Genomic DNA, 27,329 nt, shown 5'->3' on the forward strand with positions numbered 1-27,329 from the left:
TCGCACTCCGTTGCGAAGGTAGACTAGTCCCTACTTCTTACTGCTTTGGGTAGCACTACTCGCACTAGAATGGGACTATGGAGCACCGGCAGACCCTCTTCTCCACAATCTTTAGCCATTCTTAGACCCCTGGTCTAGTCCCCTTTACATTTGATCCGAATCCAGTTAATCATCATCATCATCATCACTTCTGTATAATCGCTAATGAGATAGGTTGTATAAATATATAAGCATGTGAATTCTTTCAATTCTTTATCTCCTGGATTTGTATACTACTAGTACTAATCCACCACAATGCCTAAATCCAAAAGAACAAGAACAGGTTGTCTCTGTTGTAGAAGACGTCATAAAAAATGTGATGAATTGAAACCAAGTTGTAAATTTTGTATTTCAAAAGGTTTAAAATGTGAATGGCCTATAAAAGGTTCTATATTTGTTAATTATCAATCAAATACAACAACAAATACAAATAACTCTAGTTTTGATTCGGATCAATCCCAATCAAGTGATTCAAGAAAATCATCAATCGATGAGAATCTATACAAATTATCAAATAATGTTAACACTAATAATTCATTACCTCCTATAAAGCATTATCATATGGTTATACCCAGAGAGCATCAGTACACTTCAACAATTTTCACATCACCACAAACGTCACCAACTTTTAAAGAAATGACTTTCAATTCAATAAATAGTGAAGAGAAAAACCCAAATAGTATAGTTCCAATGAATTTCAACACTTCTAAAAGATTAAGTGTGGATTCTTTATTGAATTGAATGAATGTTAATGAGTTTTATGATACCTCTCTACATGTAGACAATAACTTGAAATCAATGTATTACAATTATATCTCAACCATTCTTTGCACCCAAATGTTCAGTATCAGCAGGTGGATCAAATTGTGGTTGTGGCAAGAAGTAATCATCTTTATGAGTCAATTTGTCTAAATCTTGTTTACTCAATTCTTTAACATCAAAAGCACCCAAGATTTCCTCACCTTTAGCAATTGGATCCAAAGTTTTAGTTAATGGTAATAACCCCATTTGTAAACTCCATTTAACCAATATTTGCACAGGTGTTGCATTATATTTCTTAGCAATCTCAACCAATTCTTCATCATCAAATTTCAAACCTCTAGTTAATGGAGAATATGCTTCAACCAACATCCCATGATCCTGTGAAAATTTAATCAATTCCTCACGATACAACCATGGATTAATACTAATCTGATGAACTTGTGGTTTAACCTCCAATACTTCACTTTCATACAATTCTTTCAAATGTGGTAATCCATAGTTAGAAACACCAATAGCCTTCACTTTACCGGCTTTATAATACTCTTGTAGCGCCATCCATGTTGATAAACGACCTCTTTTATCACTCAGCGGATCATGAATGAGTACTAAATCAATATATCCCAACTCTTTAGCACTACTCAAACTTAAATCCAACGACTTCTTGGTGATTTCATACCCATGGTTTGGTGTATCAATCTTGGAAGTGTAGAAAATTTCCTCCCTGGAGACATTTGGGTTCTCTTGCAAGAACTGGACAATACCTTGGACAACTTGAGCTTCGTTACCATATCTTTGAGCACAATCTATATGACGAAATCCAGTTTTCAAGGCGTGGTATGTACAGGATTGGGCAGATTCTGGTGGGATTTGATATGTACCGTATCCAATCACTGGGATTTGTTTGTTGTTTGATAATTTGTATTGTGAGTTTTTAGTTAAAGTCATGGTGATTGATGATGATGGAAGAATGAATTGAGTAGAGATGTGAAGATTGATTCCACTCTTTATATATAGATTATACCATCATTTGATACTTGCTGTTAGCAATTGTAAACCAACATATCTAGAAACTTCTTTGTTAGACGTTGCATGGTTTATTGTACTGTTTGTTTTTTTTGTTACGTTTATTGCTCGAAATTTTTCACTTTTTTGCTATAAAAGTTAGTTTGGACATAATTACGAAAGACAAGATGCCTATAGATTAATTTGCTATCACCAACAGAGATCCAATAAAAGTTTACACGACAATATAAGTCTAACCATGGTTCATTATATTCATCTTTAAGCTAGGATCAGGTAAACATTTATACCATTCGATTACTCATAGGAAAAGTGTTTAACCGTACAAGATCATAACCATTAAACATATTTCATTAAAGTATACAAATATTGATCATAATTCAATCAACAGAAGCTATTGGCAATCCATTCTCATTAAATTCAAACTCACCTTCAACATTCTCTTTCAAAAATTTTTTAGATTTGGCAATTCTACACTCTCTAGCTTCACCTTCAGTAACAATAGTGAAGTTTTGTTCCAAATACCAATCATTAGCATTCATATCATATTTCTTCGCCAATTTCTCACCTAATGGAACCAATTCAAATAACAATGGAGTTTTTACACCGAAAACAGCATCAGAATTCTCAAAACGATCACCTTTATGATATAAAGCCGTAATCAACTTGTCATAACCTGGCTTCTCAATGATGAAATGGATATGGGCAGGTCTATAAGGATGTCTCTTGATCACTTGCAACAATTGACCCACAGGACCATCATGAGGAATAGGATAAGGTGTAGGCTTGATGCATTTTATAACAAACTCGCCCTGGGCATTCGTGTGCACGATCCCACGACAGTCTGGACCGTCTCTGTCTGGGTACTGGGTATCATAGAGCCCATTCTCATCACATTCCCAAAGATCTATAGATGCTCCCTCTATGGGCTCACCTTGTAAATCAGTCAACTTCCCAGTGATTAATAGAGGTTCACCTTTCCCTTCAGAACAGATGGAGTCTCCCTGTTGGTGCTCTTCAGCGTCATGGGTATGGAATGGGCCCAGCAGGGTTCCAATGGTGGCACCTTCAGGCTTTGGATGTGAGATCCCATCAACTAGCACAGATAGCCCCAGGACATCACTTAGCAGGATGAACTCCTGTCTGATCTCTGTACAGGTTTGACCTACCGGTGTTAGGAAATCTATACCAACGTCCCATTCCTCAGTGGTGAGTCTTGTCCCTCTGGCAAAATCATGTAAGTGGTCCACTAGTTTGGATAAGATGAATTTCAATCGAGGATTCGGGGTTTTCGAGTTGACGATTTTGGTGTTTTCAGTTATTGTTTCATCGCTCATGAAGCCGATTTCAGGCACGTCAAAGTTGAAATCGTTGATGTTGACAGAGGGCATATTGGATGGATGATGGAGAGTATCATAAGACTATATTCTATTGTATTATATCTGGCACTTTATATACCGTATAAGCTATGTCCTGGTTATACCATTATCCATCCTCACTTTGTGGGGACAGTGCTCGGATAAGGCTTTAACAGGTAGAGATCAAGAAATGGTGAGATTATGGTGAGATTTAGATTTAATAGATTTAATGCTTTTTCTATTACTTTCTATACTTCACCGCCCAATACACACCACCGCTCAGCAGCACACTGACACCTGTCACTGGGAACACGAAGTAAGGATACCCATTGTCACTGAGCACTGGCGGTGGCACAAATGGAAACACTGCTAAAAACACATTGGCCATCAAGAAAACAAAGCTAACAGCCCAATACGAATGCCATCTATGCTCTTCATCTTTACAACCCCATCCTTCCTTTACCCGATTATATTGTAGATAAAACAACCCCAGAGTAACCAAAATATTGATCCATGTCCCTGGATATGAATATAAATTGACAACAAATTGATAAACATCTCCATTAGGTGGTAATATCAACACCAACACTGTGACTAACCAATGTAAAAACATCGAATTTGGCAAATGCGATAACCATTTAGAATATGGTAATAGTGATTCTTTAGCCAATTCTTGATTAATCCTTGAATGTGAAAATGAAACTGCAAATACATTACCTAGATTTGATAAGGAAATCATAATTGGTAATACCCTAGATGTAATAGATTCTCCAAATATCTTGTTAAAGAAAACTCCTGCAATTAACACACCTGAACTTTTAAACTCCTCTTTAGGAATAACCAAGTAATATGATAATATAACTAAGAAATATAACCCTGTTGTTAATAAAACTGATAATGGTGCTGAAATCTTTAATGTCTTGTGTGGATTTTTAATCTCTGATAATACATAATTTGCATTCTCCCATCCTTTAAATGAATAAATAACTTGTAATAAACCCACAGATAAATTATATGAATTACCTGAAAATCCATCATAATTTAACCAAATGTTTGAAAAATTATCATTTTGATCAATATCAATCAATCCAACAAACACAAGAAACCCCAAAGATATAATCAATGCCAATATAAACACTTTAATAAACCCCAATATAGTGAAAATCCTAGTACTCAACCCTGAATGAAAAACATGTAAATAAATTGCAAACGTTATAACACCAACTCCAATAACCCTTGAAATCCAATCATCCTCACCATCCCTCTTCCCAGTCATAGCAAACAATACATATTTCCCAAAAGCATATGAATTCCCAGAACTAAACCCCAACAATACAATCTGTGCAGCATAAACACAATCAATCAATTTCCTAGGCCTCGTGAAAACCCGTTGTAAATAATTTTTCTCACCTCCATTAAACGGTAATTCTAACCCAAATTCTAAATATACACTAAGTCCACAAAATGTAACAATCCCTCCAATGAGCCATAGGATTAAACTCGTCCCTATATTACCACAAAGATAAAAAATTAATGCTGGTGTGCTGAAAATTCCCGTACCAATCATTTTGTTAATTATGAGAGACATGCATGCAAATACGCCTAGATGAGGTTCATGGTGGTGGTTGAGGTTGGGGAGTAGTCTTGATTGTTCTGAGGCCATGATTGATCAATAAAAGAGCATTAATATTAACAAATACTAAATTCTATGCTTTTAATGGTTTGAAATAGTTGAATTTAATGTTTTTGACTCATTTTTGAATTCACGTGACATTTCGCGAAGTTGATTTTTTTGCCTTTTAAAAATTGGAGATTGAGAATTTGACTTCTCCAGGTTTTTAAAAGAGAGTAATCAGGGTATTATGACTACGATAATGAATGGGAATGCACATCAAGAGAATTTAGAAGATAGTATAGCTTCGTTATTATCATCTTCGTTAATACAGGAACCTAAAGATGATTCCGTAATCATAAATTCTAATTATAAAAAAGCTGCTAAATTATTCATCAATAAGAAATTTCAACAATCTTTTGAAATTGTTCAAAATCAATTGATCCCACAAAGTGTGGTGTTTTATAATTCAGGTGTTATTAATGAAGATTTATTTAATAATTTGTGGTTATTATATTTCAATTTGATTGATATTTTCATAAATAAGTCTTTTACATTGTTATCAAAATTTGATAAAGATCAATTATTAAAATCTTTCAAATCTGATGAATTTTTCAATGGGTTTTATGAATTAAATAAACTAGTACATCCAAAATTAATTGTATTGTTGGTTTTAATCAAATTAAATAATGATGATACCGATCTAATTGCATTAAGAAATCAAATGGATATATATTTGGTTAATATATCATCTGAACTAAATCATGTTCAAAACCAGGATAGATTTGATTCATTTCAAGAACTATTAGAGATTTATCATGTTTATTTATTACCAAAATTGAATGAATTCGAAGAGAGTGAGTTCCTTATAAAATCAAACCATTTGATAGTAAATCAAAATGAAATGTTGGAAAATTTACATAAAGTTGAAAAAGAGATGAAGGATAAAGAACTACAAAAACAGAAATTAGCAGCCAAGAGAGCTCAGGAGGCACAAAGAAGAAAAGAACAACAGTTGAAAGAAGAACAAGAATTGAAAAGGGTTCAAAATTTGGAAAAGGTGAAGAATAAAATTATTGAAACTAATTCAATAAACCATAATAGTAAAATAGTGAAGAAGTCACAAGGAAATGATCTTTCAATATATAACATATTGAGAGATAAACTATTGGAAAGATTTAATGCTTCAAATTCTTCAATAATTGTCTTGATAATTTCATTAATTTCAATAATTGCATTTACAAAGAATCATAAACTTTTATTAAACAATAGGATTAAGCAGTTTTTGCTAAGATTTTGGACAAAGTTGAGTAATACTCTTAAAATGGCATTTCAAGTTACATATATGTGAATATAATAGTTTAATTCAATCAAATTATCTATGTAGTTTATAGTTTTACCCTGAAGTGCCTTTCCTAAATGGAAAATTTCCTAATTGGGGTGTTTTCACACATTTTGATGATGATGATCAACTGGCAACGAAAATTCATAGGAAATTTCTGGATTTTAAAGCCAACGAGTTGAAATTGAGTAGGATAAATCGATTATTAAGTGATTTAAAATAAGAGCATCCTTTACCAAATCAATCTCGTTATTAAAAAGCCATTAACTCATTTTCTTATTCATTTAACCAATTTTCAAAGCTTCAAAGTTGAATTTTCGTTGATTTTAAGAGAAAATTAAAAAAAAGGATCAAGAGAAAAAAACAACAAATTGAAAACAACGTCAACAACAACATCAACATCAACAAACCAAACACAAACACAAACACAGAATATAAACACAATGTCAGAGTCATCAGACGACTTATACCCATTGGCCCTCTTGATGGATGAACTAAAACATGACGATGTGGCCAATCGTGTTGTTGCTATGCAGAAATTGGATACAATTTCATTAGCGTTAGGTCCTGAAAGAACCAGAGATGAATTGATTCCCTTCTTGAGAGAAGTTGCCCATGAAGATGAAGATGAAGTATATGCTGCATTAGCTGAACAATTGGGTCATTTCGTTCCTTTAGTTGGTGGTGCTGAATATGCTCCAATCTTGTTGCCAGTATTGGAAGAATTGGCCTCCACTGATGAACCTATAGTTACTGAAAAAGCTGTTAAATCTTTAAACACTATAGCATCTCAATTGACTGAAGATCAGTTGAAAAATGAAATTTACCCTTTAATTGAATCATTAACTGATGCTTCATGGTTTTCTAAAAAAGTTGCAGCTACTGGATTATTTGAAAGTATTATTACAAGAGTTGATGATGAATCAAGAAATAAATTGTTGACAATTTATGCAAAATTAACCCAGGATGAATCTCCTTTAGTTAGAAGACCTGCTGCGTCTCATTTACCAAAAATTATTGATTTATTAAGTGAACATGAAAATTTATCAAATGAATCTGATTGGGAATTAATTAGTTCAATGTTTCAATCATTAACTAATGATCATCAAGATTCTGTTAAATTATTATCAGTTGATGCTCTAATATCAATTGCTTCATTTTTCCATAAAAGAGGTGATAATTCTCATAATCAAGAATTATTGAAAAGTTCTTTAAAATTGATTCAAGATAATAGTTGGAGAGTTCGTTATATGGCTGCTGATAGATTTGAAAAAATTGCAATCAATTTCGAAGATAATCAATCAGATATTGATGAATTAATAGATCCTTTCTTAAAATTATTAAGTGATAATGAAGGCGAAGTTAGAAAAGCAATTGCCAAACAATTACCAGGTTTTGGGAAATTGATTCCAAAAAATGTATTATTAAATAAAATCATTCCTCAAGTTGAAGAATTAAGTAATGATCCTTCAGAAATTGTTAGATCTTCATTAGCTAGTGAAATTACAGGATTAACCCCATTATTAGATAAAGATGTTGTTATTAAAGATTTATTACCAATTTTCCTAACAATGTTAAAAGATGATTATCCAGAAGTTAAATTAAATATCATTTCAAAATTGAAAATCGTTAATGATGTTATTGGTATAGATTTATTGGCTCAATCTTTATTACCTGCAATTTCAGAATTGGCTAAAGATAAACAATGGAGAGTTAGATTGGCAATCATTGAATATATCCCATTATTAGCTGAACAATTGGGCGTTTCCTTTTTCGATGAAGAATTGGGTGATTTAGTTTTATCTTGGTTATGGGATAGTGTTTATTCAATTAGAGAAGCTGCTGTTAATAATTTAGAACAATTGGCCAAAATCTTCGGTTCAAAATGGGCTGATGATGAAATCATTTCAAGAATTTTGAAAAGTGATTCAAATTCATTAAATAATTTTGTTTATCGTATTACTTCATTATTTACATTAACAAGATTGATCCCTGTTGTTGATTCAGAAATTACAGTTAATGAAATCTTGCCTTTTATTGATGGATTAGTGCAAGATCATGTTCCAAATATTAGATTTAATGTGGCTAAAAGTTATTTAGTCACTGCTAAAGCTCTGTTGAATATAAATGATGAGGATAATGAAGAATTAAAAGATGCTTCATCTACTCAAAAGGGAATTCCTTCACAGGAGGCTATTTCATATATTAAAGAGAAAATTTTGCCAAATGTTGAAACATTAAAGAATGATGATGATACAGATGTCAAATATTTTGCAACCCAATCTTATAATGGCATTAATTCTATATTAGAGGCTCAAAGTTGATTTTTAAACAAATTCATACAATTACATTCCATTTTACACATCTGCCCTCCATACACTACCACAATCCCATTGTACACATCGTCTGTCTTCTTTCTTTGTTTCCTTTTGTATTTTGTCATCACCATTTGTAATTCACAGGTTGAATTCTAGTATTAAAATTTATCGTAGCCATTTCTTTTGATCTTATCGCGAAATTTCAATGTCGATCTCGCGATTTCTTCGAGGATGAAAAACTGGACAACAAGACACAATTCATCAACAAATCAACAAGAATCAAATCATACCATCATGTCAGGTCTAATCAAGGGAAGATTCCGTACAGATATCAAGTACAAGGCCATTATAGACAAGGCCATCAGCGGTGATAGAGTCGTCACTCACATCTATTTCGACGATGGGGAAGATTTGGAATTATCTACATTGATTGCAGGTTATAGAGCTCCAAGATCAAGTGATCCTAAAAATAACACTCCAGCTGAACCTTTTGGGGATGAAGCAAAGAAATACATTGAGACAAGGCTAGTCAATCAAAAAGTCTTTGTTCAATTCATTGGTACAAGCTCCACTGATGTCCCAATTGTCAAGATTTATCATCCAGCAGGTAATATTAGTGAAAAAATCCTTGAAGCTGGGTTAGCAGAAATTGCTGATTGGCAATCAGGTTTTATCAATGCTCCTGGTATGGTTCTCTTGAGAGATGCTGAGAAGCGTGCTAAATCATCAGGTAAAGGTTTATGGAAATCTTTAGTTAAACCAACTCCAACTGTATCAAAAACAGGTTCAACTTTTAAAGTTGGTGTTTCAATTGAAGGTACAATTGCTCGTATAATTTCTCCAGATGCTTATGCCATTGATTTACAAAATGGTTCTCAACAAATAGTGTATCTTTCATCAATTAGAGCTCCAAGATCAACTGATCCAACTGCTCCTTTCTTACCACAAGCTAAAGAATTTGTTCGTAAATATGTTGGTAAAAAAGTCCAAATCTTGACAGATGCTTTTAGAAATGAAAATCCATTAGTTACAATAACTTTACCAAATGGTAAAAATCTAGCTGAAACAGTCGTATTGAATGGTTATGCAACTGTTATTAGACATCGTCGTGGTGATGATGATAGATCAAGTGCTTGGGATTCATTAATTGAAGCTGAATCAATCTCTCAAAAAGAGAAAAAAGGTATTCATTCTTCTAAAATTCCAGAACCTGAAAAATTCATTGAAGCTTCAGAAAATTCTCAAAGAGCTAAAATTCATCTAAGAACTTTACAAAATCAATTGAAAATTAATGGTATTGTGGAATTTGTTATAAGTCCAAATCGTATTCGTGTTTTATTACCACGTGAAAATATCCGTCTTGTCTTGGTGTTTGCTGGGTTATTATCTTTACAAAAGGAAAATCCAATCAGTCAAAAAGTTATTGATTATTCAAATAAACATATCTTGCAAAGAGATGTTGTCGTTGAAGTCTTTGACGTTGATAAAGTTGGTGGTTTCATTGGTAATCTATACATCAAAGGTCAAAATCATCCATATCAAATTGAATTGTTAAAACAAGGTTTTGCAGAAATTCATGATGGTTCAGTTTCTAAAACAAAATATGAAGATCAATTTTATGATGCTGAAGAAGAAGCTCAAGATAAAAGATTAGGTATATGGATTAATTGGGATCCTGAAGAAGAAGAACGTAAAATTCAACAAGAGGAGGAAAAAAGAAGAGCAAAATATGAAGAAAAAATTGCTAAAAATAAAAAACCAAATGCATTTGATGATGAAGAAGATGATATTTCTCATTTACCTGAAGCTGTTAGAAAATTGGTCATTAAACACTAAAAAATGGGTACTCAATTTAATCTATAGCCACTGATTATAAAACTAGGAAATTAACAAGTTACTTTTCGTAGCTACAACTCAACTATGCACAAATTAATCTTTGATAACTTGAAATCAGTCAATCTATATACAGTAATTTTTTTCTTTTCATTATATTATCTCTAATTTTTTTTATTTGACTTCTTTTTGCTTTTGGTTCCATTAGAGTTTGGTTCACCCAAAAATTTCAGAATATCATCAATATTTTCAAAATTCTTTGTACCAGCAGCTTTGGTAGTACCTTTACCGTTAATTTTTGCCTTTGCTTGGTTGTCTTTGGCTAAAGCCTTTAATTTTTGTTTTTCATGTCTTTGATTTTCAGTTTGAATTAACTTATATCTAGTCAGTTGAGAAACCAAATTTCTAGATTGTTTAGTCAAGTAATGTTTTTCACTAGCAGTATTTCTCAAGATTTTATGAGCAGTAGCTGCTTCTTTCAAAGCATCATCAAATCTTTCTTCTTGAGCCAAAACAAAAGCATGACGGAATTTCAAGAAACCGGTGGCATATGATTCTTCACCATGAATACCAACACTCAGATCAATTAATTTCTCCAAAATCTTTCGTGATTCATGAATTAAACCAGCACTTTGTAAGTAAAGAGTTGAGTTGGCAATAATAGTAGCAATTGAAACATGTTTAGAGTCAAAAATTGTAGCCCAAATTTGTGTCAACAATCCATAAACTTTCAAAGAGTTAACGATACTGCCACTTTCAACTTCCAAATAAGCCAAATTCAAAAGAGCAATCAAAGTGTCATGTGAATCTAAACCACAAGTTCTTTCATTAACTGCAACAGCTCTACGAGCCATTAACGTAGCTTCACGTTTCAATCCAAGTTCTTGATAAAGTTGAGACAAAGTTGCATAAACCCTACCAACTTCTGGGTGAACTTGGCCATAAACTTGTTCATAAACTGAAAGTGACTCAGCAATCAAAGCCAAACCTTCTTCCTTTTTGGATTCATCAGTACTTTGAAGGATTTGACGACCAGCTTCAAAGATTTGTTCAGCAGCAGTGGAACGATTGACAGAGTTCTTGATCAATGGGGCGAATGAAACATCTTCTGGATCGAAAACATTTGATTTTCCAACTGGAGAAGGAGATGCTAATTTTGATTTCTTGCTCTTTTTATCTTTAATAGATAATTTTTGAGCTTCTTCATATGATTCTTTGTTGAAGTAATATTCACGTTGTTGCCATTGAATACCAAATTTCAAAGCGATTTCTCTTTGTAATTGTAATGGAGTAGTGTATTTAACGTTCCAACCAGAAGGTAAATCATATCTATACCAAACTTTAACATTTTTGACAATCAACTCTTTAACAGATTCTGGAGTGAGCTTGGTGAATGATAATTCTCTCTCAGAGTATAATTCTGGGTTTTCAACAACAGCTTTTGGAGAATCGTTGAAGTTTTCACCGAGCAAACAGTTATGGAAATGTGAAACTAATGATGGGATCAAAGAAACTGGCAAAGTTAATGAATAATCTCTCAAAATATGTTTAGCGGCACGTGCAATCAATTCTTGGATGATGATAGCATACAAACCTTTGAATTGAACTGATTTTGTGACTGGTTTAGCATCAATATCATCATCAACGTCTTCCTCGTCCTCTTTTTGTAATTTCTCCAAGTCATCAGCAGCTGGTTCTTCACCCTTTTTCAATGCTTCAGCTCTAGCTTGGATCAATTCTTGAATTTTCTTTTCTTTAGCTTGGGCTTTCTCATCAAATGCCTTGTTGACTTTCTTATTTTCTTCAAGTAATTCTTGTTCTTCCTTTTCACTAGATGTAATTCTAGATTCAACTTGTTGGGCAAGGTAACCTAAATATCTGAGATTGATACCAAGTTTATGCAATGTACTTGATAAATGAGAACCATCAGCTGGAATAATATTTATAATTGAATCATATTGTTCCAAAAATTTTGGGATCAAGTCTGATTTGATAAATTTAGATAAGGCACGGACATTGGCATCAGTTTCTGGACCATTTGGAGTGAATAAAAGTTTATCATCATCAATAGTGACAGATGGTGCTTCTTCACCTTCCTTTAATGGTGTACTTAAATCAATACCTTTCTTTTCAGCTTCTTCTTTTATCATGTTTTTAGCTTCATGAGCCCACCATTCTTGAACAGCTTCTAATCTTGTAACAACTTGACCATGAGGATAAGAGTTTTCCTTTTCAAGGTTGAAATGTTCATCTTTAAATTCAACATCTAATGGTGTTGTACTGAATAAATCAATGACATATTTACGTCTGTCAGTACCAATCATACCTTTGATTTCAGAATTAGTAACAACTTCACCGTTTTCCAATTTGGCCTTTTTATAGTGAAGAGCTTTTCTGATTGGTTCCATGTCTTTAACAAAATCAGGGTTTGATTTAATAGTATTGGTGGCATCATCATAACCATAATCAACTTGAGTTAAAGCATCACCATCCACTAATTCAATTTCACCAGTTTCTTCATTTTTGACTTCCTTTGGCTCTGCTGAAGTGAATAGACCTGGAACTGGTGATTGACAAACAACTCTTTTACCTGCATAGTCAACAATTGTTGTCAACAGAGTATAAATACCTTTTGGATCAACAGTGTTCCAGTATTTGATAGCGTTCAAATCTTGATTATAAGCAGCTCTAGCAGCGTGATCACCACCTTTTGGCTCAAAGAACCCTGAAGCATCAACACCGAAAGAATAAAAGATACCATTATGTAGATAAATTTGATCCGATGGGTCTGCAGTTGGCTCTATCGGTTGGATAGCACCGTTCAAGACATCCAAAGCACCTCTAACAGCGTTTTCAGAGAATTCAAAGGCAGTTTTAGTTAACAAACGTTCACGGATGATACGATCTGACAAGTTCTGGTTTGAAAGGTCTCTTATGGATTGATATTCGTCATTGAAATCTCTTTGAGTCTTATCTTGAAATTGGGTTTTACCAAAATCTGGAATTGGATTTGAAGCTTTGGTGACCCATGGGTTTGATAAGAAAGCAGTTTGAGGTCTCAAGAAAGTGATTGGATCAATTTTACCCAATTTTTCATTGTTAGATTTGATTTGATTTGTGAAATTTTTAGAAGTTTTAGCAATCAATTCATACAAAGTAGAGGAATGATTTGAGTTTTCACGTGCTGATGGGTCAAATTTGTTACTCGAGGATTTGTTGATATAAAAACCTGCAGTGGATCCAGTGATATGTAAAGTTTCACCTTCTAAAGTTTGTAAAATAATATAAGCTAAATGACCTTTTGGGATGAAATTAAATGGCACTGGGTTCCATGAGCTTAAATATAGACCACGGACAGCTGGTTGAGCCAATGGAGCTGATGAATGATAATTGGTTGGTAATTTACCAAAAAATGAACCAACAACTTGAGAAATTTCAGCAGCTTCTTCAGGTGAAGGATCCGGCAAAGATTTGGATTCTTCACCTTCTTTCTTTGGTTCTTCTTCTTTGATCTTTGTTAAGTTCAAATCGTTAATCTTAGAAACACCAGAGTTTAAACCAAAAGTTTCTGGTTGAGTTAAACCAACGATATCTCTAATCTTGTTGATATGATCAAGAATAGATTTACCATCATAAGCCTTTGGTTTCAGTTCAAATTGCAAGCTTTTTTGTTCAACATTTGATAATAAATCAGCTAATAAAATGGTTGGTTGCAAAACTTGGGATTGGTATAAAAGATAGTAGTTGGTGATGTGATGAACTTCTGGAATGACATCAATGGTTTGAAAGACCTCATTGACAGAATCAGTTTTGAAAAAAGTCAATTCTAAAGGCTTGGTATCCTTAATGGCAATTTTTACTGACAATGTGTCTTGAAAGGAGGTTGTTAGTACTCAAACTTGTGAATATGGGTTCATCGGACACAAAGATGGTCAAGAAGTCTGGAGAAACCGCTGTGATTTGTGACTCTTGACACTCTAAGAACCATATGAGCGCTTCAGTAATTGCTGTAACTCACCAAGTGTTGCACTAGTTGTTTCTTCAGCCATTTTAACCCTAGTTGAAATACTGCGACCACCTTTTCAAAGTTGAATGGCTTTTTGAATTGGAAAATGTTGAAACTGGTTCTTGACGATTTTGTTTGGATGATTTTTTTCACCGATGACTGCCAAAGAAAAAACAGAGCACCGAAAGCGGAAAGAAAGAGGCATGTGACTTACCTCGGCTTAGGATAAATATTGACACAGTAAAAGCTTTAAGCTAGCATATTTTCATATAAAAAAAGGGAATCAGAGCTAACAATACTCGTAGTATTTGAATAGTATATTTTATATCCTTCCACGGTATCTTCAAAGACGATTAATCAGCTTTTGCCAATGGTCGGAATGTGATCCATGGCCCTCGCAGAACGAATTCGCGGAGGTCGATTAGATGGACTTTAGTCGGATCCCTTTGAAAACTGGATCAAGAACTTGAAAGAAGCCAGACTTGAGTCGACTTCTTGTTCTAAGGTATAGATGTGATGATTATACCTGAAATTAAGCATTACTTGCTACCAAAAAGTGCTTGTATAACAATAATTGCTTGGTCTTTTGACCCATAATTGATCAGATCTTCATGAAATACTTGATATTTATTAAGATTTTCTATCCTCTTTTACGTCTAAATTTACCAAGTAGGTAACTATTAATGATAGACTCTAAGTTACAAAATGGTTAGTGTAGCAGATTGGATGATCTTTAAACTCAAATTTAATATCCCCAAAGCTAAAGGGTCGATACAGAATCTAAGTAATTAATCAATTCCTGAGTATGTGTCTATCTAACCAGATGGACCTTCTAATAAACTATTCACATATTCACATCCATTATCACATGGAATCAAGAAACCAAAAAACCATTCAAATCATAAATGCATCAATTATAGAACACCATTTTGCCAAAGTAACCATCATAACTATTATAAGCCTAAACTTCTGCGGACATCACGTTTAACTAATCTTTCAAACTCCTTACGGTCATCTCTCCATAGTTTGCATGCATCGATGTTCGCACCACTCTCAACGTTTGGCTCACTCAGCATACTAACAACACTCAACAAGATCTTTTCAACATTCTGTACAGGGGACCATCTTTCTTCAGCTCTTTCGTATTGATGAGGATCGTCACCTGGAGGATGTAAGATAGATATGCAAACTTCACCATTAGCATAGATATTTGGATGGAGAATGGCTGGTGTGAAAACTAATTTTGGAGGTGATAATGGATAATCAGATGGAAATGTAAGTCTAGCTGGAAAAACTCCATTCTCATAAGGAGTATCTCTTGGACCTTCTAGCAAACAATCCCATACAAACAGGTTACTTTGATCTGTTAGTTTTAATTCCCATGGTACTAATAAATCCGAATCCGTTGAAAAACACTCACTCTTCGCTGACTGGGCCAGCAATAATACCTTCTGGCGAATCCTTGGTTAGCTGTTGATATTCTTTCAACAGACGACGTTGTGCAGTATTGACTCTTGGTGGCATTCAGACTGTAATATGACAATGACGTTGGTAATTTACTCTCTCTAGCTGCAAAATCTAAACAGCGAACCGGTCAAAATTCTAGCGAATGGAAGAATATTCTCAACAAACCCAGTCGTTTCCAATTCTCGTTGATATGTGAAATCATCAATTTTTGGCCAAAAAATCAACATTTTTTTCGGTTTCGCGCACGACGCGTCTGTCATTTTCAACGCGTGACACTAAACGTGGATCAAGAAAAAATTAGCGTGTGAGCATTGAGTGAATTTTACCACTTTCACTCTGACAGGTTGTTGTTGTACATGTCAAGAATTGTACTCTTGTTCGGCTTTTCAGAACGATTTACAATGAATAGGCGATCTTTTTTTGTCTAAAAATTGCAACATTAGATGAATTAACAGCTGTAAGCACAATGGGGAGACTTGTTATTGATGTCATTGAGAACCACATCAGAGTTCTTTTCAATATATTGTCTGTGTTTTATAGAACAGTCGACTTTTTGTGTTGTTTTTCCCAAAGCTCTTATTATTAGATTTGCTATTATAAATATCACAATCTCCTTTTTTTAAATCTACTTTCATTTCAAATATAGAAAGAACTAGACTGATTTCGATGAGATAAATTTACTAAAGACTACAAGTGATTTGTTGAATTTCTGTTATCTGCATCAACTATGATTTTACTTGATCACGAACGTTTAGGTTGTGAGCAATGTATAAGAGGTCACAGGGCAGCGGATTGTCAGCATTTGGCAAAATACTTGATATCAATCAAGGGAAGAGGACGTCCGGCTGCCAAAGATGAAAGTATTAGGTTCAGAGTTAGTCCACATCCTCGTGTCATTAAAACAACTTGGGAAGCTATTGAAAGCAAAAATGGAAGAGGGAAAAGTGGTACAAGAAAATTTTGCTATCATTTAGACCCTGGTACCCCTGTTGAACTTTACAAGGTCAAACTTGGTAAAGGTTTCAAAGTTATTGGGCCAGTTACAGATTTTACTTATCACTCAAGTTTCCGTGTCAAATCAAATGCTGATGGTACAACTGAAAATGTTGGATCAAGCTCAAGTCAAATGTCTCAAGCAAGAGTTCCTCAGTTACCATATTTGCAACCTACTGCTACATCATCTACTGTTCCTTCATTTCCTGCTCACTTGGCCACCCAATATAATGGATTTCATCGTCCAATTCCTGTTAAACAAGAATCAATCTCACCACCAACTGTTCCAAACCCTCAAGCTGCTGCTGCTAGTCAAGCTGTTGCTCTTTCTCCAAGTGATCCAAATTACCTTGTTCCTCCAACACCAGCACCAAGCCCTGTCAATGGTATGATTTCTAGAGAGAGCTCTAGAGTTATGGATGAGATGTTTGAAATTGATTCAAGACCATCAGTGTCCTCTATGTCATCAAATTCAACATCGCATTCTGACTTGGTCCTCAATTCACTTCAACAGCATCATCAAGCCCAACAACAACTGCAGCAACCATTGACAACAGAAGAATTGAACATCCTTCAGCTGAATGGTCTCTTCGATCATGAAGCTGCATTCAAAGCATTCCAAGCTGATAATTCAATTCAATGTGATCAGCCAATACACTTTCAGCAACAGGAACAACCACAATACGAACCACAAGCTACATCTTCTGCTAATTCTTCTTTAACATTTCAATTAGATGCTAGTACATCTGTTGAGCCTTTGAATGGTGAACAAACAATTGAGAATGAAACATCCAATAATGGGCTTCTTAACAGTGAATATTTTTTCCAACATTTTGTTGCTGATTCAAATGAACCACAATGGCCTTCAAATTTTGTGCGTGGCTCAAATGATGGATACTCAAAATTCTGAGTCAATGAGCTTTTGCTTACATATTTTTTTATCATCGTTTTTATCATTTTAGAGTCCCGTATGTTTAGAGATACCACAGTTTTTTTTTAACATTGCAACTGACCTTTTTTTTCATGAACCACTATTATCATTCAATAATTACTAATACCTGTTTTTGTTATACCCCATTTTTGTTCCTTTATATATACTTCAATTCTAACTAATAACCACCAGGACATATCCATGCTTGAAACCTTTATATATAATACCATACAGCAGCTTATCGTCATCTTAATGACGTGTACTACCTCTTGTTCATGCACCTGAATACATTGCTGTACCATGTCTGGGAATTTAAAACAAAACATCCATTCATCTAAACAACAAAAATAGATCAAATCTTAAAACCACGAATAAAAGAGTCTTCACAACCACCAAATACATAATCGTTAAACACTAAAATACCTGTTTTTAATGAATTTTTCAACGTAACCTTATCTTCTTTAGTTAAGTTTGAGTGGTCTGTGAAAAATAACTTATAAATGTTGTAATCCTTAAAGATCTCAGACTTTGAATTTTTTGTCTCATAAACTTTTATATCACCATCTGTTAAAAATATCACAATAAGTTTAGGACTAATTTGAACTTTAGCAATTTCCACTTCATACTTTTGTTGGAATGTGACTGATTTTGAGGTTGAGTTGTATAAAATAACTTCATTTTTATTTAGCTCAAAGCACCATAGTTTTTCCTCAACGGTGAAGTTTGTAATTGTCTTACCAGTTAGATTTATACTCAAAATTGGAGTCATCTTCTTCTTGGTTTCAAGATTTATGACTTCAACAACACCATCCTGCTTAACTGTTATTAATTCATGTTCATTCTTTGTATCAAATGCAACAAAATCACATTTTTCAGTTCTGTCCTTAACTTTTTCATACTTTATGTGTGGGGAATAAGTTAGATTAGAAATGGTCAAGGAACCATCATTTGCAACATGTGCAATATGTGAATTATTGGCATCCACTGATTTGACTGAATTGATATTGTACTTGACAGATGGCGGTTGTGTTGAATTTTTATCAAAAAATCTCACAGTATTTCCTGAAACAGTAACAAAATGATCCTTATCAATCCATTTAACGAATTCAATGAGTTCTGAATCAGCACGATAAGATTTTAATGATTCTAAAGCCCCCTTTGAGTTTAAAATATCTTGTATAGACCAATATTTAATAACACCACCTTCTGAAGCTGCTAAGAGCTCTTTACCATTGGAAGCAAATGATGTGATTGTGGCAAAATGCGGTAGCAAGAATTTCTCAATACCCTTGTGATTGTTCTGTGGTTGCTGCTGCTGTGAAGGTTCTTTTTCTTCTTCGGTTTCACCAGTAACAGTTTCAGCATCAGATTCATCAACATCATGAGTTTCTGGTTTGAATTCTGGAGCTGGGTCAGGTTTAGGCTTTTCAAAGGTTGTGATGGTTTCCTTTTTCTGTATTGGCGAGCTATTGGTTATTTTTACCGCTTCTTTGGGTTGTGCCACTTGGTTTGAGTTTAAAGAAGATTCAGCAGTGGATTCATCTTGTTGTGATAAGCCTGGATAAGTTGAGTAATACGCTCTATCAGAATCTAGTTGAAGTTTGGACAGATCAACAGGTGTAGCATTCAACAAAACACCAATCTCTTTAATTTGGCTCTGTAGTTTTTCCCTTGCATGAGCTAATGGATTGACATCAACCTCCTTGAATTTTATCTTTGATACCTCAGCTTTGTTGACTTTGGTATTTTTTGAGTTGTTCACATGACCCAGCTCAGCTTTCAACCTAGAAACTTCTTCATGAAGGCTCTTATTTTCACCTTCTAGTTTTGTAATGTTTGACTTCAATTCACCTTTTTCTAGTTCCCACTGAACACGATCCCTTTCATTCTTTGTTGTTTCCTTTTGTAGATAATGCATTATCCCTGGAAGGGAGTATTCCAAGTGAGAGACATTCTGGGGATGAGCAGCTGACATGGCAGTTTGGAAAGATGTTTCTGGATATCTAGCTTATGCTGAAGCACCAATTGACCACTTTCCTAGGTGACAATTGTGTTTTGCCTTTGTTCAAGATAGATTTTTCGATGATTTGGCCTTCAAATTTGGTTTGTTTATGGATCAAAAATCTAGAGCTTGATCAGGACACTAATAGCAGATTATGTAAAATACAGAAACAGGATAATTAAGGCTTTAATCAATCAAAGGAGAATGGGTAAATTTACTATTCTTCAAAGGCTCTGGCGACCATTCTTTTGCACGTTCTTCATTACTGTTGTAGGCTCTGCCACCAACTTATGTCGTCCAACTTTCCAACGGCTTTTGGACCCTACGTCAATTGACAATACACTCCGATTGAAACAAATAAAATTATGATGTATTATCCTCAATCTTTCAATACAAATAGACTTTTTTAAACAATGATTGACCGTATGGATCTATTTCGAACGAAATAAACCATGCTCTAGGAAATTCTTCAACGGGAGAACAATCTAATCGCCCCCAATAGTTTATTGGAGCGCTTATTCTTGTTTAACACCACCGTTACCAGCTTTTTCAGCTTGTTCGATAGAGTGTTTATCAGTTTTAACTGAATCTTGACCACCGAAACCACCGAACATTGAGGCAGCTTTGAATGGTCTTTTCAAGTCACCACTAGCTGGTTTACCGAAAAGATGAATTTGGACAATATTTGATTCAAAAGCACTTTTAACTGGTGAAATGGATTGCATAACTAATGGGTTGGTATATTTCATGTATAAATGCATGAAACCCATCATGGCCAAATTAGTGTAAACACCTTTAATAGCAGCTTGAACTTGTTTTAAATCATAATCTTTAACAGTGGTGACTTCTAATTTTTCTTCAGTTTCACCAGCCATAGCATTTGGAGGAGTGACAAATTTCAAAGTGGTTAAGTCATTCTTTTTGATGATGATACTCTTGACATAAAAGTAGACACCCAAGGTAACAATGGTTGCAGTAGCGAAAGCGACTCTGACGTAGAAGACAACGGTTGGATCTTCAAAGTTCAATTTTCTTGAGACTTGCATCATGACAAGCATGAGAGCTAAATTTGAGACAGCTGGATTCATCTTGGTCTTTAAAATGTGTTGTATAGGGACTTTTCAATGGGTAAAAGTTGATGTAACGTTTACCTTTTTCCATACAAATCGTTTTTTTTCAGAGGCGGTCGACGTTTTTTTTTCTTCTCCCAAGATAAAGGCAAATATTATGTAATCGATATGCTCATAGTGAACAATGGAAATCTATAGAAGATTGAAAGACAAGTGAGTTGTATTAAGAAAAAGATTAATTGATTTGGGATTGAGTGTCTTTGGATCTGTTGAAATGTCGAAATTTTTATGTGATGAGGTTTTTACGAGTTGTTTATGACGTTGTCGGAAAAATAATGTTTGATCACATGGAAACGAGAATATGAATACAGACATAACAATCCATTTATTCCTATAAAGTATTCACCAAGGATTTAAAGTGTTTTCATCATCACCACCCCAATCACGATGTGCTAAAGAGCTTGGGACTTGAAGATTTTGAAACAACTCATCAGGTTGAGATCCAAATTTGTCATTACCATTACTATCATTTTTACCATCATAATTATCACCAATGTCACCATCTTCCTCTTCATCATCTTGATCAGATTCACCATTCTCGATATTATTTTCTTGATCTTTTTGTTTAGCCTTTTGTTCATGAATTTCATCTATGGAATCAATAATCTCATACGGTAGAAATGGTTGGAATTGAATGGCTCTTTCTTTATTCACACCACCCAACCCAGCGCCGTATTCTGTAACAAGTTCAGGGATGGTTGGTAGTGCAACTGGGAAATTTTGATTTGGATTCAAATATAGGTAATCAGATCCCTGGTATGAAACTTTTGGTAATTGCTGAGGTTCATTTTTGACTTTTGCTTGGACTTTTTGACGAAGCGTTTTGTGAAACTTTTCTTCATCAACCTCATATCTATATTTGTCAATAGTTTTCAGTAATTGGACAGAGTTCAAATGTTGTAAATTATCCAATATACTTGCTAAACTTTCTTCGTCTTTTAAAATTGTAAAGGTTTGTAACCACTGAAGTAGTTCAAAAAATATTTCAAAATGAACTTTCAGTATTGAAAATAATGATGAATGATAAAATGCTAGATCTTGTGGATTTTGTAATTCACCTTTATAAATAGCAGTGTGGTTCAAAATGAAAGCATGATCTTCAGTTAAATTCTCTTCTATCAACGTATATGGAAATGCTTTCAATAAATACTCATCAATATCTGGAAATTCTGGACGCTTATTATTTGATCTTGCCCAATCTTCAATAACCGAAACATTCAACCTGATTTGGACAGCTTTAGTCCTTGTCAAATATTTTTTTTGGGAAAGAACTCTGTTGAATAAAGTACAAGACATCCAATAAAACACTGAGGATAACGTTTGTTGGGTGATCAAAGGATGGACGTTATGTAAATTCAAGACATAAAGCAACGCACCTAGAGTTTGTGTAATCTTTATTGGGGATGGTTTCAATTGTTCTTTGACTGAAGGTGGGTAAAGCATTTGGTAAATTTCATCATATGTTGACTTTGGTTGATGCTTCTTTTTGAAAAAATTCCAGTCATTTTTGTATAACGTGCTCGTAATATCTGGAATGTTTGTGAAATTCAATAAACAATCATCTATCAAATCATTCAATCTGAATTTAATAGAATTTGTAAGTTCAATAATCAAAGACTGCAAGGTAACAATTAAATCTTGTAATACTTTTGGATATCTTTTGAAAAATCCATCATCACGACATAAATAAAAGTACAAAAAATTCAAAACTGATAACCAATAACTTTGCAAAACAATATCACCTTGACTTTGAACAGTTGTCACCCCTGACTTTGATAAAGTATTTGATCGAATTCTAGTAAATGCCAAATTCAGAAAATTTTCAACCAATATGTCACTCTTCTTTGAATGGTCAGCATATCTGACACATTGATAGATAACAGCAGCTGGGTATGTGGTCTTGTGGGCATATTTTTTCTCCAATTCAAAGATCAACTCAAGAATAGAAGGGATATCAAAATCTGAAAACATGATGTATTGGTTTTTCAATAACTTGTTAAAATTAAACTCATCTTCAAACAATGCGCTTGGAGCGACAAACGCATTTGAATCCTGATAAAGATTAGTGTCATCATTAACATTTAGTCCAGCAGTTTGTAATCTAATGTTATCCAATAATTCATCATCTTTCTCAGGGTTACTTAGTGAAGAAGATTTGTAAAAATCACCTTCATCTCCATCTTCCTTTTGTCTATTCTCTAATAATCCATGTTGTTCGAAAAAATCATGCATCTCGGATCCAGGTTTTAATAAATCATAAACAGTTAGGCCATTTCTACCTTCAACTTCCAAATCAGCACCATGATTTAACAATTCAACGACGATTCCTTTATTTTGCAAATAGACCGCCCACATAAGTGGTGTATAACCAAACAATGAATCGGGTTTGTTCAATATCTCTGTTGATTTGGATAACAATATTTCAGTTGTCTCCTCATTATTAAACACGATAGCATATGTTAACGGGTAAAGCCCACTGTTGTCTTCTTGGTTTAGAGCATCTAATGTAGCAGGATCTTTGAGCAGTTCTAAAAGTTTCTCATTGTCACCTTCAGAAGCTGCTACACAAATGTTGATCAATGGATTGGAATCGTCTGTTGATTGTAACAATTTCAAAGCCTTCTTAGCAGCTTCCAACTGGGTTAGTTTCAGGTCAGCGCCTGTCAATGCTGTGGGGATTGCCTTCAGTGCACCCCATGGGTCGATTTCCATTTTTCAATTCAACTTATAGTGATTCTTCAAGCACTGATTTTGCTGAATTGGAGGTGGTTTGTACTGTTCAGTGTTTAGTCCAGCGAATTGGTTCACTTGCCAAACAGAGAATGCCAATGCCCTTCGCGAATACATTTTGTGAAAAACACATTTCCGCGAACTATTTACCCGAGAACTGTACCCTACATATTTAACAATTAACAAGGTTCTAATTATTTCTTGGAGTATACAGACCTCAATCTATGAAGTATCGATCTTCCTCTTTGATTTGTACCACTTTGGTTTTGAAGAATCGATTTTTGAGGTTGACGACTAAAATCATTATAGCTATCTTCATAATGTTCAGGAGATTCATCTTCCTTACCTTTTGACTTCTTTGTTTCTAATTTAAAATCTGGAGAAGGAGCAAATCTTACCGAATGAATTTTCTCAGCCTCAGTCATATTTCCAACGCTTTTGCTTCTATTCATAAATGACAAACGACGATGATTTTTTGTTTTGAGGAAACTTGGACCACTTCTTTCGTGGGTTGGGATAGGAGTCTTAACATACTCAGATAATGGTTTTGGTGGGTTTAACTTCTCCGATAGATAACTACCTAAAGTGTCATCTGTACCCAAAGAAAACTCAGAATCTCTGGTTATTGGTAACTCATAATAAGGCTGATTGCTCTTTATCGCCAAATTCACTTCAATAATCTTCTTTGCATCTGCAGTTTCTGTTGACATGATTTCTTTTAGTCTTTGGGAAACCTCAAGGCTCTTTTCACGAGCATACTCAGCAGCAAAACCTTCTAGCGAAACCCCAGAATCCATTGAGAGATCCTTTGAGACCGATCTGTTCTTAAACTCACTTTTTTTCCTAAAGATTGAGTTTCTCCATGTCAACTTTCCCTCGCTCGTTTCATCAGATATTGCAGTACTTGGAGGTACTCTAGTTTCCTTGGTGTGATCTGTAGGGGCAGATTCTTTGGACCTAGATGTAAAGATTTTCTTTATAGTCTTTTTTCTGTGAAGTGGGCTCTTTGAAGCATAATCCAAAAATCTATTATTTGGTTTCCAATTGTTTGAAGCTGTGCTATGTTTTGGTTCATCAATGCTTTCTTCTCTGTTCTTTTCATCATTATTTTCTTCCTCTGAAACTGGTTGTGAACTTTTCTCAGTTTTGCCAACTGCAGATACAATTGTTTCAACAAAATGTTTTTGTCCAGTAATTGGTAGTCTCTTTGTTCCAATTCCATTCTCTTCAAATAATTTCGCAGTCAACGTACCAGGTGGCGACATGGCCTCATTTAGAACACCAGCTCTTGTAATCTCATCTCCATTTTTGTCTGTGTATGATGTATTTTGATTAAATTTTGGAGAAGTGACACGGGTGTTTACTTTAGAAAAATTTCCAGAAGCAGATGTAATTCTTGCAGATAACTTGTTCAAAAAGCCTGTAATTTTCTCCGTACTCAAAGGTCTATTACTCTCAGCACTTTGTAATGGATTACCAGAGCTTGGCTCGTGGTCCAACGGTGGTGACTTTGCAGTTGGAGGATTTCGTTTTTTGATGCTTAATGGTGATAAAGTGAATGCTTTTTTATAACTTTTTGGCTTAGACGTACTTCCTTCAATTAATGAAGGGCTTTCAGAATATTGGTCAATATCAGGCATTATAACACCCATTCCTTCAAGCTCCTGAGTCAAATCTTCATCAATTTCGAATGCTGAATTCAATGATTTGATCCAATCTTCTTTATTTTTCAATCCGGCATAATCTTTTGGCTCTTCTGGGATTGGAGTAGTTGGAAAATTTCTTCCAAGATCATTTGCCAATATATTTAGCAATGATGTACCAGTGTATACGGAACTATCACCACGAAAAGCTGTGCTTGTGTCCAAGAATTTTGCCGAAAGAACTTCGCTTATTGGTATGTTTTCTTCTTCAAAATTTGGGTGTTGACTATGAACCGCAAGTCTATCATCTTCATCAAATACCACTGCCACATCCGATTTGAGATTAAAAGATGACTGGATAGGATTTTCTAGCATTTCGTTGTTCTTAGCTTTTGTTGGACTCGAAGGAGGTGGTTTGGGACAAGGCGATAATGGTAAAAAAGAGCTGTTCAAGACATCAGAACCGTCACTGATATCACTATTCCCACGACTGATGGGTTTGTCTTCAGTGTTTCCTGAAAAGATGATCCTTGGATTCTCATCACTGAGTGGAACAATGATCTCAACTCTCCTATTTTGCTGAACTCCTAGTTCACTCTGAACCTCCTGAAAGCTTTTATAAAAACTTGAATTCATCATCTGTGGATTGATGATACCAGAGTCTCTGAATATTGGTGAAGATCTTGCACTACCAACGGCTGAAATAACGTCCAATGCATCTATTTTTAGTTTTGGAGTTGAGGTTTGAGGCTTAATATTATCTTGATTTGGTTCTTCTAATGGGGAATTTGACTTTGAATAAGCAACAGTTCTTCTTGTAGGTATGCTTTTTAGTTGATTTAGAGATCCCATATCCTCATTCCAATCATGCATCAATGCTCCACGTGAAACTGAATTAAGTTCCTCTTCTAGTACTGAGTCTTGCCCCAAAAGGCTTCCATCACGATGTAGTATGCTCTCACCTATGGAGGAATTAGAGTTCATGTTTGTGGAAAATGAAATCTTGAAAGAATCAGGAAATACTTGATCACCTATTGAACCATCAATATGATATCTTTGGGAATTATTCTGGTCTATCTGTGACGCCAGAACTTCTTGAAACTGGCTATCGGCTGGTTGCTCGTTACTTTCTGGCTCAAATTCAGGTTCAGATTCATCATATTGAACAATATCAAGCCTTAAAGGCGCTTCCTCTTGCAAAGACCACTCAAACAACTCAGAGACAGATGGAGATACCGATTGGTCATCATCATTTTCACCATCATCATTTGTAGGATTTCCCAGGCCGTTATTTAAAGGTAATGTTGTCGTTGGTAACAAAATCTGAGGTTTTTTCAAATCCACATTACTGCCATCAAAATGCAAAGCGGTATATAGCTCAGTGCCATCTAATGTTGAATCATCACCATCTTTGGAAATATCACCATTTTCGGATACTTTTGCAAAATGAACAACTTCTAAATCATTTCCACCTTCTGTCAAGTCACCGTCTTCAACGAGTTCTTCGTTGTTTACCGAAAGTAGTTGGGGATCAATACATCCTGCTCCATCGTCAACAATCTCATCAATGTTACTCTGTAACAATGTCTTTTCAACCTTGATCTCACTGATCAAATCCATAATAATGTCATCATTACTCAATGGTCTCTTCTCTTCGGACATTCCCAAACAATTATTTTAGAGCTGAAGCGCTACCCATCCAGAATCACTAAACGAGCACTAGCAATTTTCCAGTAATTATAAACATCTTTTGGCCCAGTCAACTTTAAAAAAATACTTGGTTACACAAAAACTTTTATTATGAGTTTTTGCTTGAGAAACAAAAAAAACGTAAACAAACAATTTTCGCGAAAGCTCAATTTCGTTATCTTCTTTCCGGTGATCATCCTCGGATCAACAAAATTTCTTTTGTGCTGGCACCTAAAAAAATGGTTACAGCGAAATAAGTTAACGGCTTAACCGTGAATCATTAATAGACTCAGATAGTACAATACGCTCTGGTCAACTGCAAGGTAATCCCTGTCATCGTTATACTGTTATAGGCTATAAATTACCAAGCTGGTTTTCATTCCAAGTTCAGCGCAATCAATCGTTCAAAAAGGGAGCTTGCCATCAAGAAGCAACAATCTATATCTATACAATG

General features: G+C 34.5%; 16 protein-coding genes across 16 annotated transcripts; 5 read left to right on the forward strand and 11 right to left on the reverse strand.

Moving 5' to 3' along the window:
• Window positions 1-294: 294 nt before the first annotated feature.
• Window positions 295-780, forward strand: WICANDRAFT_62450 (Zn(II)2Cys6 transcription factor domain-containing protein; the record flags this gene model as incomplete). Its single annotated transcript, XM_019183369.1, has 1 exon — window positions 295-780. The coding sequence occupies one exon, from the start codon at window positions 295-297 to the stop codon at window positions 778-780; it is 486 nt and encodes a 161-aa protein (XP_019039072.1).
• A 75-nt stretch (window positions 781-855) lies between these two features.
• Window positions 856-1,746, reverse strand: WICANDRAFT_62451 (aldo/keto reductase family protein; the record flags this gene model as incomplete). Its single annotated transcript, XM_019183370.1, has 1 exon — window positions 856-1,746. One exon carries the CDS (start codon window positions 1,744-1,746, stop codon window positions 856-858), a length of 891 nt encoding a protein of 296 aa, XP_019039073.1.
• Window positions 1,747-2,201: 455 nt separating this feature from the next.
• Window positions 2,202-3,158, reverse strand: WICANDRAFT_83898 (uncharacterized protein; the record flags this gene model as incomplete). Its single annotated transcript, XM_019185616.1, has 1 exon — window positions 2,202-3,158. One exon carries the CDS (start codon window positions 3,156-3,158, stop codon window positions 2,202-2,204), a length of 957 nt encoding a protein of 318 aa, XP_019039074.1.
• A 277-nt stretch (window positions 3,159-3,435) lies between these two features.
• On the reverse strand, window positions 3,436-4,785 carry WICANDRAFT_16512 (uncharacterized protein; the record flags this gene model as incomplete). Its single annotated transcript, XM_019180695.1, has 1 exon — window positions 3,436-4,785. A coding segment is annotated over one exon (1,350 nt), but the record flags the coding sequence as incomplete, so codon positions are not given.
• A 268-nt stretch (window positions 4,786-5,053) lies between these two features.
• On the forward strand, window positions 5,054-6,142 carry WICANDRAFT_62453 (uncharacterized protein; the record flags this gene model as incomplete). The annotated part of the gene is made up of 1 exon (XM_019183371.1): window positions 5,054-6,142. One exon carries the CDS (start codon window positions 5,054-5,056, stop codon window positions 6,140-6,142), a length of 1,089 nt encoding a protein of 362 aa, XP_019039076.1.
• Window positions 6,143-6,576: 434 nt separating this feature from the next.
• On the forward strand, window positions 6,577-8,457 carry TPD3 (protein phosphatase 2A structural subunit TPD3; the record flags this gene model as incomplete). Its single annotated transcript, XM_019183372.1, has 1 exon — window positions 6,577-8,457. One exon carries the CDS (start codon window positions 6,577-6,579, stop codon window positions 8,455-8,457), a length of 1,881 nt encoding a protein of 626 aa, XP_019039077.1.
• Window positions 8,458-8,745: 288 nt separating this feature from the next.
• Window positions 8,746-10,287, forward strand: WICANDRAFT_78504 (uncharacterized protein; the record flags this gene model as incomplete). The annotated part of the gene is made up of 1 exon (XM_019184735.1): window positions 8,746-10,287. The coding sequence occupies one exon, from the start codon at window positions 8,746-8,748 to the stop codon at window positions 10,285-10,287; it is 1,542 nt and encodes a 513-aa protein (XP_019039078.1).
• A 161-nt stretch (window positions 10,288-10,448) lies between these two features.
• Window positions 10,449-14,333, reverse strand: CLU1 (translation initiation factor 3 subunit CLU1; the record flags this gene model as incomplete). Its single annotated transcript, XM_019183373.1, has 2 exons — window positions 10,449-14,155; window positions 14,303-14,333. 2 exons carry the CDS (start codon window positions 14,331-14,333, stop codon window positions 10,449-10,451), a joined length of 3,738 nt encoding a protein of 1,245 aa, XP_019039079.1.
• A 910-nt stretch (window positions 14,334-15,243) lies between these two features.
• Window positions 15,244-15,814, reverse strand: UBC7 (E2 ubiquitin-conjugating protein UBC7; the record flags this gene model as incomplete). Its single annotated transcript, XM_019184736.1, has 2 exons — window positions 15,244-15,646; window positions 15,711-15,814. The coding sequence occupies 2 exons, from the start codon at window positions 15,812-15,814 to the stop codon at window positions 15,244-15,246; spliced, it is 507 nt and encodes a 168-aa protein (XP_019039080.1).
• A 670-nt stretch (window positions 15,815-16,484) lies between these two features.
• MAC1 (Mac1p) lies at window positions 16,485-17,660 on the forward strand (the record flags this gene model as incomplete). The annotated part of the gene is made up of 1 exon (XM_019184737.1): window positions 16,485-17,660. One exon carries the CDS (start codon window positions 16,485-16,487, stop codon window positions 17,658-17,660), a length of 1,176 nt encoding a protein of 391 aa, XP_019039081.1.
• Window positions 17,661-18,033: 373 nt separating this feature from the next.
• FAR8 (Far8p) lies at window positions 18,034-19,656 on the reverse strand (the record flags this gene model as incomplete). The annotated part of the gene is made up of 1 exon (XM_019183374.1): window positions 18,034-19,656. One exon carries the CDS (start codon window positions 19,654-19,656, stop codon window positions 18,034-18,036), a length of 1,623 nt encoding a protein of 540 aa, XP_019039082.1.
• A 542-nt stretch (window positions 19,657-20,198) lies between these two features.
• Window positions 20,199-20,771, reverse strand: SND3 (Snd3p; the record flags this gene model as incomplete). The annotated part of the gene is made up of 1 exon (XM_019183375.1): window positions 20,199-20,771. One exon carries the CDS (start codon window positions 20,769-20,771, stop codon window positions 20,199-20,201), a length of 573 nt encoding a protein of 190 aa, XP_019039083.1.
• A 348-nt stretch (window positions 20,772-21,119) lies between these two features.
• WICANDRAFT_42213 (uncharacterized protein) lies at window positions 21,120-23,664 on the reverse strand. Its single transcript, XM_019182566.1, has one exon. The coding sequence runs from the start codon at window positions 23,523-23,525 to the stop codon at window positions 21,156-21,158; it is 2,370 nt and encodes a 789-aa protein (XP_019039084.1). The 5' UTR covers window positions 23,526-23,664; the 3' UTR covers window positions 21,120-21,155.
• Window positions 23,657-24,371, reverse strand: WICANDRAFT_91871 (uncharacterized protein; the record flags this gene model as incomplete). The annotated part of the gene is made up of 1 exon (XM_019186325.1): window positions 23,657-24,371. A coding segment is annotated over exon 1 (595 nt), but the record flags the coding sequence as incomplete, so codon positions are not given.
• A 14-nt stretch (window positions 24,372-24,385) lies between these two features.
• WICANDRAFT_91872 (uncharacterized protein) lies at window positions 24,386-25,782 on the reverse strand (the record flags this gene model as incomplete). Its single annotated transcript, XM_019186326.1, has 1 exon — window positions 24,386-25,782. A coding segment is annotated over exon 1 (1,042 nt), but the record flags the coding sequence as incomplete, so codon positions are not given.
• A 123-nt stretch (window positions 25,783-25,905) lies between these two features.
• Window positions 25,906-26,931, reverse strand: WICANDRAFT_91873 (uncharacterized protein; the record flags this gene model as incomplete). The annotated part of the gene is made up of 1 exon (XM_019186327.1): window positions 25,906-26,931. A coding segment is annotated over exon 1 (943 nt), but the record flags the coding sequence as incomplete, so codon positions are not given.
• Window positions 26,932-27,329: the final 398 nt, after the last annotated feature.

Source organism: Wickerhamomyces anomalus (genome assembly GCF_001661255.1).
Source record: "Wickerhamomyces anomalus NRRL Y-366-8 unplaced genomic scaffold WICANscaffold_3, whole genome shotgun sequence".
Classification (NCBI taxonomy): Eukaryota; Fungi; Ascomycota; class Saccharomycetes; order Phaffomycetales; family Wickerhamomycetaceae; genus Hansenula; species Hansenula anomala.